Source organism: Globicephala melas, chromosome 5, assembly GCF_963455315.2.
Source record: "Globicephala melas chromosome 5, mGloMel1.2, whole genome shotgun sequence".
Classification (NCBI taxonomy): domain Eukaryota; kingdom Metazoa; phylum Chordata; class Mammalia; order Artiodactyla; family Delphinidae; genus Globicephala; species Globicephala melas.
The window spans coordinates 43,833,894-43,851,840 of record NC_083318.1 but is presented as its reverse complement, the minus strand read 5'-3'; the positions used below and the strand labels follow the sequence as shown (position 1 = coordinate 43,851,840).

The 17,947-nt window shown below is 42.5% G+C and overlaps 1 protein-coding gene across 9 annotated transcripts in view; it reads left to right on the top strand.

Annotated features, from left to right (window-relative positions):
* The window catches only part of LDB2 (LIM domain binding 2), a 378,334-nt gene that overhangs the window by 135,979 nt on the left and 224,408 nt on the right, over positions 1 to 17,947 (top strand). For all 9 annotated transcript variants that reach the window (XM_030864277.3, XM_030864278.3, XM_030864274.3 and 6 more), the window contains exon 2: positions 3,155 to 3,257. In XM_030864277.3, coding sequence (XP_030720137.1) covers positions 3,155 to 3,257 — 103 coding nt within the window. The remainder of the gene's footprint in view (positions 1 to 3,154; positions 3,258 to 17,947) is intronic.

The window sequence follows — 17,947 nt, the reverse complement described above, 5'->3', positions numbered from 1 at the left end:
ATTAGCAGGCCAAAAGGAGTTGATCAATTTCCATTCAGAGTTTTCACTGTGTTGTAGACAGGTATTGTTGCCAAGTAAATGGGTTACAAATAGTTGAAGTGATTTGGAGACATGCTTGATATATAAACTTTTTTTTTTTTTTTTTGCGGTACGCGGGCCTCTCACTGCTGTGGCCTCTCCCGTTGCGGAGCACAGGCTCCGACGCGCAGGCTCAGAGGCCATGGCTCACGGGCCCAGCCGCTCCGCAGTATGTGGGATCTTCTCGGACTGGGGCACGAACCCGTGTCCCCTGCATCGGCAGGCGGACCCTCAACCACTGCACCACCAGGGAAGCCCTATAAACATTTTTCATGTAGAGTTCTTTAGAGCATGGAATGCTTCATCCCTTAGGAATGGTGTCAAAGATGGTAGATAAAGGTAGGAAAGGGGCATTGTATTGACCTTTACTGTGTTCCAGGCACTCTTCTGGGCACGTTACAGCCATTAACTTATTGAATTTTCACATCTACCTCGCAAAATAGTTATTAATGTAACTTGTTGCATCTACTGTGAAGATAGTTATTACTGTTGTTGTTATTATTATCATTATCGTTATCCTTAATTTCCAAGTAAGGAAACAGGGTCAGGGAGGTAAAATAAGTTGTCCAAGTTCACATAGCTGGGAAGAGGTAGTGTCGGGATGAGCCTCCTCTGAGGATTGCCCGCAGGACGAATTCCACCAGTGTTGTAATACCACCTGCCCTACCGCATGGTGCTGGCCTCTTTCTGGGCATGAGTCGTGGCATGTGGGACAGTAAGTACAGCGAGGAGCTGGAAGAGAAACCAGCCTGAGACAAAATATGCCCTTTTCCATCTCCCTTCCTTCTTTCTGAACCCTAGCCCTTGCCTTCCCAAGGACGCCAGAGAAATGAGTCGGCAGAGACCGGGGCAGATCTCAGATGTCCGAGAGTCCCAGTCCCTATATAGGAATTCTGAAAGCGTTCCCCCCACTTTCACTTTCTCTCTAATATCGTATTACATGATTAAAATATAGTTCTGGGGCAATCATTCCTTGAACCGGCATTTTGACACCACACTTAATAACTATTATGGCATGAACGTGAGTATTTTAAAAAGCTACATGTGAACACCAGCTCTGCTGTTTATCGGCCGAGTGGACTTGGGCAAGTTACCTTCACCACCTAATCCGTTTCTGCAGTTGTAAAACTGGGATGATAACGTGAGCAGCTCCAGCCAGTCACTGAACAGCTTTCATTGAGTAATACCATGGCCTCGTCACCGTCTGGGACCTGGGAGATGGAGAAGCAGGCAAAACACAGCCCCTACTCACAAGAAACTGATATCGTACTGACAAGGGAAAAGAACAAAACAAAACCAAGAATCAGGGTGGTAATGACGAGCGAGTGAGAAAACGTATATAAAGTATTTAGAACAGTGTTTGGCATGTGGTAAGCGCTCAATAAATGTTAACCATTATTCTTTTTCCATCCGTATAGCAATTTGAAATGAAAAAGCCCTGTGTATCCAGGCTCCCAAATAGGGTTTCTTGCCCCAGCTGCTTCTTCACTTCCAAGCCCACTAATTTTTCTAGAAGCTCTGACAGTTTCCACAGCATTCAGGCCCTGTGCCGTGGTCTCAGGTGTGGAGCGAGGCTGTCTGTTTGATGCTCAGTCGGCTGCGCCCTGCCAGTGGGTTTGAGCCCTTTGAGGGTAGAGACCAATCTCTTATCCTGCTGTGTATTCCGAGGGCCTGCACGTAATAAGTGCTCAATAAACATTTGTTTCTGAAGGGAGATGGGAGGGGGGTAGTTTGTATGTGGAGTCATGATATACCCCTGGATGGTTTTATATTTACTGTATTCTACTAAGAAAAGTGTTGGCTTTTGGTATGGCGATCGGGAGGAGGCCAGAGAAAAAGAGACGAGGACAATCATTTGTCTAAGCTTCTTCTTTTCTGAAAAGAGGAACAGCATCGTTCTTCAGTGGCCCCTTATTTATTCCCGTTGGGACTGAAGGCTTGTTCCCAAGGCCTGCCAGTGACAACAACTTAATGTTGTCGTAAGCAGAACAACTTAATGGGAGGAAGAGAGGCTGGTGAGACCTTGGCCGGGGCCCCAGGGTGGGGGCCTTTAAGAGAGGAGCAGCGGGCCCCTCTATGTCCTTCCGCCATCTGACAGGCAGCTGGGAAACATCTTGCCCTGAAAGCTGGCGCTAACCAACAATTCTCTGTAAAAAGATTGTGCTTAAGAATTTGAGGGTAAATTGAGCACTATACAGAGAATGAAGCCCAGGTATGATTCCCCCTTTTAAATGTAACACTTTGCATAACCCTCCTAATTCCCTGTTAGAGGAGGCCTTTCCCCTGCCCTTGAAGCTTAGCAATGATTTTAATGGCCTTCAACTGGGCCAATTTCAAATTATTTTCTGGATGAGCAAGGGAAACATTCAACCCAAGACAAACAAACAGAGTTCATGTGGATGGTTTGCATTCTGCTGAACTATTCTGTTTTTAATAACTGATTTAATAACGAGCAAGTGATTGCCTATAATCTTAAACCAATCCTCAAGAACAATCCACATGCATGTGATGGTTGCTCGTGCACAAACTCATCTTTCTACATAAATCCGTGTAGCAATACCTGTATCTTTTATAGGGATGTTTGCGTAGAGGAAGACTACAAGCCACACACAACTTTTCTTTTTGAATAAATTATTGTTAAAAAATGTACTCTTCTCCTTAACCTGGTTGTAATATTGTGCTTTCTGTTTGTAAAATCGGACTGCTAAATGAGCAAAGAGAAAGAGAGAGGGAAAAAGCTGAATGCATTTTACATTAAAAGCAAACCTTTTTCTTAAAAAACGTCACATTGTGCTCCAGAATACGTTTATTAAATCTCCCCAAATATGTCCTCGAGAATTAATTTTCATTTGCTTTGCATTAACTCGTTTATTGAATTGGAATTCAGTCCTCATTCGAGGCAATTAATTTGAAGAGTGACCACACGCCTGCCCACACCCCTTCCAGAACACCCACATACATATGCTAAGTCCCAAGCCACCGTTGACTGGATTTTTCTGCCTTTTTCCCTTTTCTTTTCCCCTTTGAGATATTTTTCCACTCTTGCCTGTTAAATACATGATCTGTCTTTTTGCAGGATAGCGACAACCTCTGGTGGGATGCGTTTGCCACCGAGTTTTTTGAAGATGATGCCACATTAACCCTTTCCTTTTGTTTGGAAGATGGACCAAAGCGATACAGTAAGAAAGAAGTTTATTTTCTCTAATATTCCCTCTTTTTGCGCCCGTAAGAAAACCACAGGGGTCTTCAGAGAATAATACAGTGCTGACAGGCTGACAATAATCCCGGCCTCCTGCCTCTGATCAAGGCACTGTCACCGGGTGGCAGCCCGACTCGGCAGCAGGAGATTTCCTTCGAGGCTTAGGATGTTTGGGCATTTGCCAGTTTAGAGAGCGAGGCAAATGGGAACCAAGCCCCCCAATGATAAGCGGTAGCTGCATTGTGGAGACTTGCCGTCCGTCTCTTCCCTGCGACCCTTCTTTATGCTTGACAACACTTCACACCCAACGCTCTGCTTCTGAAGTTCCCTTTAAAAATATATCCTCACAATCACTGTATCAGCTATATCCTTCTAATTCCCTCTTATCAATTATCTCAGGTATTTATTTGACAAGCGCTGTGTTTTCTTGGGGGCGGGGGAGGCCACAGCTGCTTTGAACACACACTTTGGGATTCGTGTTGACAGAATTTATAGTTCCTTGTCTTTCTGGCGAGTGATAACTCTGTAAAGATCCTCAAATTACAGCCTGTGGCACCTTGGGTAACAGCTGATCTGTCCTGATTAGGTTCAGCCAACTTGTCAGAGATCAGATTTGCTAGTTGTGCTGTAAGACTGAGAGGCATAAATACGTCAGCACAAAGACAATTAATGTCCAGTTAGATCAGAGAGAGATGCGTTTTCAGAAATCAGCGTTGCACATGTGAAGGGATCTGTCTGTCAGAGGGTAAAACATCCCAAATGTGTCAAACACGGAGCTGATGATGGGACCAACCGCAGTATGTACAAATGAGTCGGTCCAGAGCATTGAGTAAATGATGGGTAATAGCACTCTTGATATATACAATGAAAAGATCTGATTGTTGCTAAATGTATTTCAAAGACACTAGAGTACAACCAGTGCTTTATTTTTTTCTTAATTTTACAGGACTTTAGATAACTTAGTATTTGGATCTATTGTATGATGAGTTGATTAATTATGCTAATAAATAGATGGTGATTTTGCAAAAGTGGCGAACCGTGGAAAGCAGGACAGCTTGCTCAATTGAAACTCATTGCCGGAAGCATCTCTTTAGATTTGTATATTGTGGGCTTTCAGAGGCTGGGACATTTTTCATAAATATTTTGGGTGAGAGGGGCAGCTAGTGTGCCAGACAAGGGGCTTCTCCAGAATGTCTTTCCATTCAATATAATGACACCTGTTGCAAGCACTGGCAAGCCCACTGCATCGGGGGTCCTGGTAAGTTCACTCGCTTTCTGTGTGTGGGAGCTCCCAAGCAGCCTCACACACTACAGAGCAGGAGCGTCGGGTACAGAAGCTGCCGTTTCAGAATTCCCTAGGGGATAAATGAACGTGGCAATCGAACAATTACTCTCTCCCCAAAAGCCTGCCGGATCAATGGTGAATAATTTCGAACCAAGCAGTCATCCATCCTCTGAGTCTTCTTATTTTTTTCTGAGGCAGAAGCTCAGATAACTTCAAGTTATCATTGTTTTATGTTCCTGTGCTGTGTGTGTGTGTGTGTGTGTGTGTGTGTGTGTGTGTGTGTGTGAATCCGTCAGGGTCTGCTCAGGGAACTAGAATTACTAATAAAACAGATTCTCAATCTTCCTTCTGTCCACCCCTGACCCCAACATCATTTGGGGGTGAGGCATGATCAGTGCTTGTTAAGATCTTATATTCATGTACAGGAGTAAATGCCTGACTACGAGCCATTGTTGCCCAGGTTTCTTTGTTTCTCTGAACCAAAATATTTCCCGAGCGGCGAAGAGAAACAAAGATGATCGACAGTCTGGAGCCCAGTCTCATCAGCTGCTTTGCTGACAGCCTGGTGATGTGCACACGCTGCTGATGTGCGGGCAAGTGACAGTTGATTGACAGCCTAGGACCGGGAGATAGGGAAGATGAAGGATGCTTAGAACGCCTGACGCGCTTGCTGTTTATGCAGCGCTCCAAGCATCTCGCGGCCACCTTAACCCATTCACGGTCCAGGCACACTGTGCCGGGTGGGCAGGGAAAACACATGCTGGCCCTGGGCTGGGGCTGCAGCACTTCCTGGAGACCTTGCAGGGAGCTGAGAGCTTTGCATTTCTGAGGAAGAAAATAGGACTTGGCTATTACATTTGTGTATGTAAAACATTTCCCCGTATTGCTTTCATTCTAGGTACCAAGAAATATTCTAGATGAGGTTTACTTAATCCTTACTAGAAAAATCTTTTCCTTCTCCCTCCCCATGTCTACTTTTTCAGAGGGTTCCTCTGGCTCTAAGAGATCTGATCTCTAAGCTACCGTAAATCATGTAATATGTGTTTACTTGTTTATTTGTTGTCTATCACCCCCTATTAGAGTGTTATCTCCCTGTGCACAGGGGCTTTGTTTTATTTATTGCTGAATTCTCAGATTAATACAGAAACCTGCACAACATAGGTACCCAATAAATATTCATTGAATGAATGATTGAATGAATGAATGGACATTTGGGGAAAAGTTTATATCCCAAACAGAATGCTGGCAAAACAATCCCTATACCGACATCCTTGGACTTACTTAAATGGGAAGAACTCAGTCCAAAGTGCTCTGCTGGTGTTTTCAAATAAGCTCTAGGATATGGTTGGATCTGTTTTAAGTTGCAGGGGTAAGGGGGACTCAACATATAATAATTCAGGAAATAATTATGTTGGGGAGATATATTACTCTTCCTTTCAGAAAGCTCTTCTGTATCGATCTTATTGCTCCACCCACCCCAGTCCTTACTCTGCTGATGGGAGTGGGCCCCCTCCTCAGGTGGGATATGATTGGGATTGCCGATGGAGACTACTGATGTCTTCCTAGAAGACCGGGGTGAGGTTTTTGTGGAGAGGGGCCAGACAGACAAGGTTGCTTGACCATATAGCAACTGGGATGTGTGTCCCTAAGGCCATGTGCCTGCCCCTGCCTTGTGGGGCTTCATGAAGTGTTCCCCCAGCAGCTGGAGAAGCCAACAGTCCAGGGAAGTGGTTTCTGCTTGGGTTAGGTGGAATCTCAAGTGGGGAAGAGGGCCAGGGGTAAGAGATTCCCTCTTGATCAGCTGGTCTGTGGTTAAAGACCAGTAGAGCTGAAAAGTGTCTTTCTGGAAATGGACCCTTCCTTGGTCCACAGAGCCCCAGCTGGTGAGTTATTAGACCTCAGGTTGACTGACTCCAGAGTCAGAGATGGGGCACCCCCGCCCCCCGCCATCCTATCCCTACACCTCCCACAGCTAAGAGGAAAGAAATGGATTCGTCAATTCACACATTCCAAGGAACATAAGTCACAAATAATTACTGTCTTATTTGATAGAGAGGGCAAGGCAAGAAGAGGAATGGGGTCTCAGCCCTCTGCACACTTATTTTGCAATTCTGAGTCCAGCGTGGTGTATGGTTTTCCTTCCGCATCTTATACAGAAGCAACCGTTCTTAGGTTGCTTGCTCACCATTAGCTTCCAGCGAGGATTGATTTTCCTCTGCTCCTTTTCTGGGCGTGTAGTGGAATTGTGCCCCACAGTCTCCGCGCTCTGATGACCAGCACAGAACCTTTTGGGTAAAGGTACTGGTAACCGCCTCAGGAAACCTAGACCATGTCCAGGGCCACACCGGCCATGCTCTTCATCTATCGGAAATACACGGTTCCCAATTCATTCAGGAAATATTTCTTTGCTGGGAAAGATGCATGGAGAGAGTCCTTCTGGGACTTCCCTGGTGGCACTGTGGTTAAGAATCTGCCTGCCAATGCAGGCGACACGGGTTTGATCCCTGGTCCAGGAAGATTCCCACATGCTGCGGAGCAACTAAGCCTGTGTGCCACAACTACTGAGTCCGTGCTCTAGAGCCCGCGAGCCACATCTATTGAGCCCATGTGCCACAACTACTGAAGCCCACGCACTCTAGGGTCTGCGTGCCGCAGCTATTGAGCCCACGTGCTGCAACTACTAAAGCCGCGCACCTAGAGCCTGTGCTCCTCAACAAGAGAAGCCACCACAGTGAGAAGCCCGCACACCGCAATGAAGAGTAGCCCCTGCTGTCCTCCACTAGAGAAAGGCCTTGCACAGCAATGAAAACCCAACGCAGCCAAAAGAAAAAGAGAAAGTTCTCCTGTGTCCCATGGCGTTGGAGAGGCTGGGAGGCTAATCAATATAGTAGAAAGCTCACAAGAGTTCAGTGTGAACATTCCTGGGTCTTAACCTGTGCTTGTATTGGTAAACAGAGCCTCCATTTCCTTATCTGTAAAATGGCCATGAGAGTACCATCACTGGCTTGCAGTGAAAATTAAATGAGATAATATAATCAAAGAACCGCAGAGCATTTGAAGAATGTGGTAGTCAGCGTTGACTATTGTTATTGATAACAATGCGTGACATTGGCATCACTACAGCTTCTGTGCATTGGAGAAGCTTGCCATTGGCAAGTGCTTATCAAGTACGTAGAGCTTGCTGGGCAGTGGAGAGCCTACAGACCCTTCTGATGGGCAATTCCTGCTGAACTGCAACATTGAAGAAATCACCCTGTCCCAGGCTTTCAACTGCAGAAACCCACTGTCATCACTTACCAGTGCGAAAGGAAGGGAAAGGCAGTTGAGAATGTGTGGCTTCTGTGCTTTGGGGGTTAAAGACTCCAAACACTAAACTATGTCCAGGTTGGTCTTGCTTTGGAAATTGGGGTGGGGGGGAGTTGCCATAAATACTAAAATGCCATCTTATTTGGGAGCACTTCCTATTGGCTGTTTTTAAGGGAAAGGTGTGTGGTTCAGGCAGAAATTCCTGGTCTGAAACCTTGGTTTCAACCCAGTTTTGTCTTTTACTGCCTGAGTGATTTGGCCTAAGTCGCATTCTAAGCATCCGTGGCCTCATCTGCAAAGTGAGGGTTTGATGAGATGACACGTAAATTTCTTAGCAGAGTTTCCAGTGCCTGGAAAATGCTCCATAAATAGCTGTTGTTATTCAATTGAATTCCAATGAGCATACCTCAGCCTCTAGATTGAGATCCAGGACAACTCAGATACAATCATCACTAATCCTTTAAATATTGTTTGTAATTTGAGGGTGATGGGTCCCGGTAATTTCCCGTCTGACAACTGTTATTTCGTCTTGAGTTTCACATTCTTTCTGGGGTAAGGGTTTCTGGCAGAACTACACACCTTTATAGTCACATGAGCCAAAGACTATTCTTGTTTCCTCTGTGACTGCTGGGGGTTCATTTCACTGTCCAAAAGCAGAAAGTTGTTTTGGGATATGTCATTGCTCTCCAAGATGTTTTCTTCTGTTTTCCTTAGTCATCGCGTCCCATTAGATATTTGAAGGACTGCACGTAGGCCCCTCTGTGGAGCCGGTTCTTCACAAGATGCTTATCTTTTACATTTTCTCTCCTATTTCCCTTTTTTCTGAAAGCCCTGATAGCACTGCAATAGTGACAGAGTTCTTCAATTTTGTCTTGTAATATGTGTTTTTATGTGTGGTGTATTTGGATGTGTCCCCCTAAGGAAGAGAAATTCTACAAAGCCCAAGTAACTTGACTATCTCTGGTTCCTTTTTTTTTTTTTCCTGTCTTTTTATTGGTTCACCTTGTCCAGCTGTGTTTTTATTGTGCTTGCTATATAGGAATTCTGAAAGCATTTTCTCCCCACTTTCTCTTTCTCTCTAATATCATATTACATGATTAGAAATACATTTCTGGAAAAATCATTCCTTGAATCAGCATTTTGACACCACACTTAATAACTATTGTGGCGTGAACGTGGGTATTTTCAAAAGCTACATGTGAAGAGCGTGCGCTGCAGCACACAGGGAGGAGGATTTACAAGGCCAGAATCTGCGCCTGTCTTTTCTATGGATAACACCTCGAAAGAGTCCACCTGAGATCTGGAAATGTACGGGTTTGTGCGGCCAGTGTTTAAAAACCCTTAGTTTCCTCAAGAGACATGTGCCAGTTAGTCCAGGGGTTCTTCCTCTATAAAGTAACTTTGTTCCTCTGAAAAGTTTGCATTCCTTTTCTTTTATTCATTTATGGAGGTAGAGATCAGAATCACGGACTCTGGATCCCTTTGAGCCTCTGCTTCACCAGAGCTGTGCGAAGTTAGGCCTATGACTTGATGCTGGGCATCCTGCCTAGATTTTCTTAACCTCAGTTTCTTTATACATAATGTCTAGGTGATAATAATGCCAACATCATAAGACACTTGTGAAGATTAAATAAGATTAAGTAACACGTACCTTAGCTTAGTGCTGTCTGGGAAAAACACACAATAAATATTTATTGCTTGAATAAATGAATGGATGAATGAATGAGTAAGAGAATGAGTTAAACCTATGATATGCCAGTCACTTGGAATTAAAATAGAGGATAGTTTCCATTACTTGTTCCATCATTTAGCGCATAGAAGGAAAATCTCTGGCTTTGGGCAAAGCCAGATCAGACTTGTCTTCCTTCGGTGGGGAAATCTTAACAATTTAATGACCAACTGGAAGAAAACTTGACATTATGGAAGATGATGACTTAAACAAGTCCCAAACTATTACAGTTGTGACACCTGTCTAACAGAGGGTGACGTTTCCATCCCCTATTTTGCTCAGAGAGCTAGGAGCTACTGAATACTTCTCAAGTGCCAGGCACTGTGCTAGGCACCATTGGGCTCTATGTCTTGTTGACTGAGGACCAGATGAAAGGAAATGAACTGTGGTTGCATTCAAAATTAATCCCAGAGAAAAGAATGCACCTCCTCAGAGTTGTCCTTGATGGTTAGTTACTGGATGAGTGTGGCATTTTTGTTACATAATGACATAGATGTCTTTGTCTCAGATGACTCTGGAAAATGCTTTCCTTTGCATGAGCTGCACTAAATGATTTCTAGAAAGCTCTGGTCTTTGAAATTGTGATTTTAGTGAGTGACCCTTCTCAACAGAATTCTTCATTAGGCTGGCAAGATCTGGAGTAAATTAAGTTAGGACTAAAGCAGACATTCATTTGAAGTTCATTTTTTCCTTCAGTCATTCATTGATTCATGATTTAGAATGCACTGAATTCTTGCTTTTTGCCAGACATTGAGAGGGATAGATAGTCTTGAGAGGAAGGAAGTTCATCACCAATTTTTTCATTTACTTTTAATTTCATTTTAATACAAACTCTTTCCTTAAATTAACATAATCAACTAAGTAACTCAAAAAGAAAATATTCTTGTAATATTAATGCAAAATCTGGGATTAGTTATAAAAAAGACTTGAGAGAAAGCCTACAGCTGATGGATGAACTAACAGACTTCTGAAGGGAAAAAGGAGCCTGAATCTCTTCCCATTTGTGGTTTCAAATTGATGATATCAAGTGTTGCAAATTGGCCATGACAATAGATTGAGCAGACATCCCATTCACTCATCTGCTAATAAATACCACACGAATAATCACATGAGATAATGGACAGAAAAGTGCGTTGAATAAATGTAAAGTGCTATACAAGTTGAAGGTATAATTATCATCATATTTATAATTGATCTTTAGGATTTGGTGACTTTATTTTCCCTTTATATGTCAAGCTGTTAAGAAATCTGGGAGGATTGTTGGATCTTTTCTCATGGGGATAAAATTCATTATCAAATATGCAGGCTTGAGAAAGTCAGACCTATTCTCAAGAGCTTGGTTGGGGGGTCTGAATGAGGTGCTAGCCAGGAAATAGACATCATGTCCATTTTTGAGACTCTGTGTGACTATGATGTCTGTGGGGTCCTGGCATGTACATTTCCTGACTCTTGGTTTCATGGGGTATATTCCTACTCTCATTAGCTTCCCTATGGTTCTCAAATCAAGAAGGCACTACCTCATAGTGGGTAACGGGATGAATGTGGCCAACTTTTCATTATCACAGTGATAGGTAATGCTACTGGCATTTATTGTCTGGGGGCTGGAGAAGATAAATGTTCTGCTCAACAAAAAAATTACCGAGAAACATCTTACCTGACCCTCTTTACATCCAATTTACTCATCATCTTGAAGGTAGGGTTGCTAGATAAAATGTAAGTATACAAATGCAATACTTGGGACATATACTACAAAATTATTTGTTTATCTAAAATTCTAAGTTAACTGGACATCTTGTGTCTTTCTTTCTTAAAGCTGGCAGCCCTACTTGAAGGACCCCAGTTCACACTCAAATATGAAATCTTGGTAACTCCAGAGCAGCTACAATGGAGTGTGAACATGATACATTATATGGAAAAAACTCTTAAGAGATTTACCTGGTCCTGTTCTGCACATGAGTCTTGCCTCTGCTTACATTCAGCAACTGGACTCATGAGTCCCACCTAAAGGATAAAATACCTTATTGGGGCGGGGGAGAGGTGTAGGCTAAAGCCTGCCTGAATTTAAATCCAAAGTTCATATTGCAGGCCCTCCACAGTTGACTATGCCACACTTGGGCAGGTGCTGAGCACACATGAGTGTGTAATATCATCTCCCTTAAAGGAGCTTACAGTTTAACAAGGGAGATAGACAATTAACTCTAATGCAACAGCATCCACAGTGAAAGAGTAGGGCAAAGAAAGTACTGTGGGATATAAAGAAGGTGATCAAATCTGCTTCCAGGAGAAAAAGACTAGACTGGTGAAGACTTCTTTCTAACCTAAAACCCTTTTGTTCCTTAAAGCCATGACAGAAAACACCCTACCACAGTACTTTGCAGATATAAGATGTTCAGTAAATATCTGTGGAGTGAATAAATGATGCAGCATTGGTATATAGTATAAATATGACCCAGAGGAACTGATGATTTAGCCCACAGGCACATTACTGAACATACGGTTTTTCCCATGTTTCAGTAATTTTCCACCATCACAATCTCCAGTTGTAGCAACACATTTTGTGTTATAGAGTAACAGAAATGTCACAGAGCAATTTGGAAATTTGTCCACAAACAGAACCAAGACTGAGACTTACATTTAAATACCAAATCAAAATCACATCTACCCAACCATCTACCCATACTAGGACTGATGGTTTTGTTTTGTTTTTTCTTTAATGCTTTGGGCCATGGGTTAGTAGAGTATTTCACTACATAGCCTGCCAATTTTTCTGGTAAGTACAATTGTGTCATTAAATCTCATAGAATAAGCAGTCTTCAGCAACCATACATAAATCTTCTTATTGAACGGATCTTATTGGACATAATTTCAGTTGAAATATCTATGTATTTATTTAACCTTTCTCAAGGACTTTCCATATGTCATCTTTCTGTGCCCTGGTGATAAGAAGATGAATGAGCAAAATCTCTTGTCTTGGAGGAGCTAAAGGTCTAGTGAGCTATTGTTTCTAGGACTTGACTAGTAGCAGATCTTAGCCAGATTTTTTCTTATTGATGCTCTCTGCCTCTGTTTATAAACCTGTTGTTAATAATGCTCACCACCACATTTTGAGATTCTATATCCAAATGTAAGATTGATATCATTTTTAACATAAAACATTTTGAAAAATCAGCGTCAAGTTGAGATGTATGCAGTATTTCCTTTGTACAGTATTGGTTTGTGAAATTCTTGTTTTGCGGCATGAGCTGATTGAAGCATCCTCCCCACACGCCTATGTTTAGTTTAATCTTCACTTTTGCTTTATGTTTTCAGGTTGTGAATGCACCTTATTTATGCATATGGGGTAAAATAAAGCATTTGTTGAAGCCAAGTTAAATTAGCCTTCTTCTACAACTATATTAATCAATGTTCATGTGGGTTTCATTAAGAATATAGAGGCTCGGTGACAAAATCACCCGTTAGGGTGTGTTTCATTATTTACTGTTTAATCAAGGTGGTTGAATTGGAGTATTTGAACTCAGGAGCTTGCAGAACTTGGTACCTTCATATACTTTGCTTTTATTATTCATTCCAAGAGAATCAGCTTCACCCAACCATTATAATGTGCTTATTTACTTTTATGAGGTTGGTCCTATCCCAATTAGTGCTACCTTTAATATATTCTTTGATGAGAACTTCCCTGATGCAACATTATCTTTGGCTTTTCAATAAGTCAGGAGGACTTGAAATTGACAACAATTGACACTAATAATCACTCTGAAGATCTGTTGAAGGAAGAAGTAAGGTCACCTAGGAGCATGGTAATAAAGCCATTCCCTTTTTACGAGACAATTTCTCCATATTATCTAGAGCAAACAGAGCATTACATTATTTTTACAGACTTTTCTAAAAATACATGTGTCTTACTTAGTCCTGCCTTTAAATTATATGGTTTGCAATTTGTTTGTCGTTTTTTTTACTTTAAAAAATACATCATTTTGCTATGCCAGAATGGGTTAGTTACACTGAGAACAATGAAGAGGTAAGAGTTCTTCCAGAATCTAATTATGAGGTAAGCCTAGTCAATAATGCTTGGGAAGGTATTTCTTCACAGGCATACATGGTATCTCCATGTTACTCTCATATTCCAGATAAAAAGCAACCACTTAAGATGTTCTCAGTAAAAGACAATTTGTGTGTTGTTTCAGAATTAACGCAAGCTTTGAATATATTCCAAAAACTGAAGTTAGTTACCTGAGAGGTGTATTTGTCCAGGTAAAATTTCCCCTGGAAATGTTTGTCGTGTCATATATGTGGAGGAGTGCTAGCATTTGATAAAGTCAGCGACACTATTCAGTTTTCAACTGAGGCATTTAGGACAGTTCAACTTTCAAGATTTAAAAAAAGTTAATTATAATCAACTTTTTTAAGGTTGCCTGCATAAAATAACTTAATGTTCCCATGCTTCTTTGCTTCTCTTCAATGGGACCATAAGAGAAATGATAAACGGTGTTTGACTGATTATGTAAATAAACCGCTAATTATATCCTTTATAGTTCTCCACACTTGTAGACACTGTACCTGAATGTATTTCCTATAAAATGCTTTAGTACTTAGTCCTCTATTATTGTTTTTAAAGATGGACCCAAAATCAGTAATTACGAGCTTATCATTCAGGTTCACAGCAGTGTGGCTGCTATTCTTCACCTGATAATTACCTTGTTAAACTAATGTCAGATCAGCACCATGCCTTAGTTAAGAAAATGGTCTACGAGCCCCGTGCAAGCAGGCCCAGCTGTGAAAATATTAGAAGGTTTATTAAGCCCAGACACCTCTTCAGCATTGCCTCACTGACATTAGTTTCGGAAGTTCTAAGAAGTTGCATATTTCTCATTAGACGATCGTAATATCTTTCCTGAGGTGCCATGCATCTCTTGACAGTTGGTGCTTCCATTGTATTCTCCCCATTCTCAGCTCTGGGCTTTGTTGCCAACTGGGCACTGTTTAATGGGCATGATCTCCACTCAGAGCCTCCAGGAAGCACAGGGAAGAAGACCCATCCCTAGGGAAACGAGGAAGGCCTATGAGACTGTTTCTCTTCCTACTTTCGCTGGTTTTGAATTCCAGTTTTATTTATTACTTCTTTCCCTTTGGAAAGGAAAAAAAAAAAATCAAGATCCTCCACTATTAGCTGTGGTTTTGTCTAAAAAAAGACACAGTTACAGATTCCAGTTTTTAGGCCAAAATAAGTAATTCTTTCTATGATCTTCTAATTTGCAAAAGAGTCAGATTCTTAGTGGATTCTTGTCTTGGTGTTTTTCGAATGTGTCCAACAGTAACCTCCTGGATTGGTTAATGAGTTTAAATGACAAACATTCTGATAATGCTTTGCAGTTTATAAAATCCTTTCACAAATCAGGACCATCTGTAAGCTCGTGGAGGGAGAGGAGGGGCCTTATTCTTCTCTGGGACCTCAGTGCTTGCCACTGTAAGGGACGAAGAGGGGGCCCATGGTTAATATTTGCTGAGCAGGATTGGGTGGCGGTATCTCATTCCATCCTTGCTATGAGCCCAGAGCAGGTATTATATTGACCATTTGTACTGTAGAGATGAACAAAGTGAGGCTCAGATCTCAGAGACTCAGGACTCAACTCTTCCGCCTTCAATACCCATATTGTGGCCCCTTTATCATCCCATTTACCAGCATCTTTTTTAAACAGTAGAGAATCTTTAAATTTTACCTGTTTGGATACGAAAAAAAAAATCTAACCTCTTGCTCTAAATCCCGGAGCCTTTCTCCCTTCTCTCCTCATCCAATCCTCCCTGAAATAGCACAAGTTAAGGAGAATTAGTTCTTAATGGCGAATATATATCCCCAGCATATTTTTCTCTTCAAGTTATGTGCAGATCACTTCAATCCTTCCAACATTGCTGCCTCAAAGCTGACATTTATAAATTTTCTTTTTCAACGCAGTATGGGATCCTCCATATGTCTTCCGCAATAATTATCTATGTTTTCAGGGAATCTAAAGATTTATTTCCTTCCAAGTCCTTGTTGCTGGCATTTTCTCCAAGCCTCCAAAACTGCCAAGAGATGAACTTCAATTTAGAGGAACTGTTACATTTGTCATTGTGAATTTGCTAAACTTTGGATAAATTTGAAGATTTATGCTTATTCCCAAGGGGGCCCTGAGACTATCTTTGAAGCTCAGAAAGTTCACGCTTGACTTCCTTTCTGCTGTTCTAAGTAAACAAGTCCTTAAATCTGTGCAGTCTCCCTGCCTGGGCTCTGGGTCTCTGTCATTGTCTAAACCTGGACACGTTTGTACTGCCAGCAACTCAGATGTGACTCACTTCTAGGTGTGGGGAAGGAGTCTTTTGCTGGGCTCGTGCTGTGGAAATCACACTCCATCTATATCTCTAGGATGATCCAATCAGAGAGGACCTTTCAGGGCTTCCCTGGTGGCGCAGTGGTTAAGAGTCCGCCTACCGATGCAGGGGACACGGGTTCGTGCCCCGGTCCGGGAAGAACCCATATGCCGCGGAGCGGCTGGGCCCGTGAGCCATGGTCGCTGAGCCTGTGCGTCCGGAGCCTGTGCTCCGCAACGGGAGAGGCCACAACAGTGAGAGGCCCGCGTGCTGCAAAAAAAAAAAAAAAAAAAGAGAGAGAGGACCTTTCAGTAACCCCTCACTTTAATAGCCCAGGTCTGTGAGACAGACAACCTTCAAATTATGACCTTGTCCTGTGGTAACCACATGACCTTGATTGTTATACCCAATCTCTCTGAGCTTCACCGTTTTCAGCTATAAAATGAGCATAAAGTCTCTCTGGCCACGGTAGGATGGTATTTATAAATAATACACATACAGTCCATGATACATGAGAGTTTATCAACAAGTAGTAGTTATTTTAATAGTTATCGATAGATAACATACCAAGAAGTTGAGTTGGCTTTGACTTGTTCAAGGCAATTGGCTAGATTGTGATAGAGCCAGGATTGAATTCATGTCTCTTGATTCTTTATAAAACATAAGACTCCACTTAGTGACTAGCTAACAGTTCTATACTCCTTTTTTTTATTGAACAGAGTCTAGAAGTAACATGGTTTATAGGGACCATATATGATTTAATTTTGATCTTTGGATCATCTTCAAAATCAGAGTCAAGTGCAATAGGGAATGTCACTAAATTCTTTGAATTCAGTGCTGTGCAAAAAATTGGACATCATCTGTTGACCAGGTGTTTTAGTTTTCTGTTGCAGCATATCAGATGACCACAAACTTAGCAGCTTAAAAAAGCATATATTTGCTAGTTCACATTTTCTGTGGGTCAGGAGTCCAGGCACTAGCTAACTGGATCCTCTGCCCAGGGTCTCACAGGGCTGAAATCACTGTGTCAGTTAGGACTGTGACCCCTTCTAAGACCTAGGGCTGTTGGCAGAATTCAGTTCCTTGCAGTTGTAGGACTGAAGTTCCTGCTTTCCTGCTTGCTGTTATCTAGAAACTGTTTACAGGTCCTAGAGGCCTCCCACTGTTGCCCAGCACATGGTCCCCTGCACACATGGAAGTTTGGTCTTTCAAGGCCAGTGGGAGAATCTCTCCTTTTGAATCTCCGACATTAAGGACTCATCTGATTAGGTCAGGCCCACCCAGGATCATGTCTCTCAATGAACTTAATCTGTTTAAGGACTTTATTTACATCTGCACAATCCCTCTGCCAGCTCATGTAACATAATCATGGAGTTATATACCATCAGTGTCACAAGTCCTACTCACACACAAGGGAAGGAGATAAAAAGGCATAGTGTGTATACCAGGGGGTGAGAATCTTGGAGGGGGTCATCCTAGAATTCTGCCTACCAGGGAAATGAGACAAGTACATAGTTATGATATAAGACTTCCTGGCAAATATCAAATAAGGGTAAAGTGCCCTGTGAAGCCCAAGAAGACAGATTATTTACTGCTAGGCGTCTTGAGAGGCATGTCAGGGACAATGGGTAGGGTTTGGGTAGGAGGAGGTTGAGGTGAGCAGGGACAGTGAGGAAGGAAGAGAGTAGAAGAAGCACATCCTAGGGCTTCCCTGGTGGAGTAGTGGTTGAGAGTCCACCTGCTGATGCAGGGGACATGGGTTTGTGTCCCGGTCTGGGAAGATCCCACGTGCCGCGGAGCGGCTGGGCCTGTGAGCCATGGCCGCTGAGCCTGTGCGTCCGGAGCCTGTGCTCCGCAACGGGAGAGGCCACAACAGTGAGAGGTCCGCGTACCGCAAAAAAAAAAAAAAAAAAAAAAAAAGAAGCACATCCTAAGGGAGGCAAAGAAGGTATTTGGGGAAAAAGGTTCATTGTTTGGTTTGGCTGGAACTTGGTTCTAAGGAACT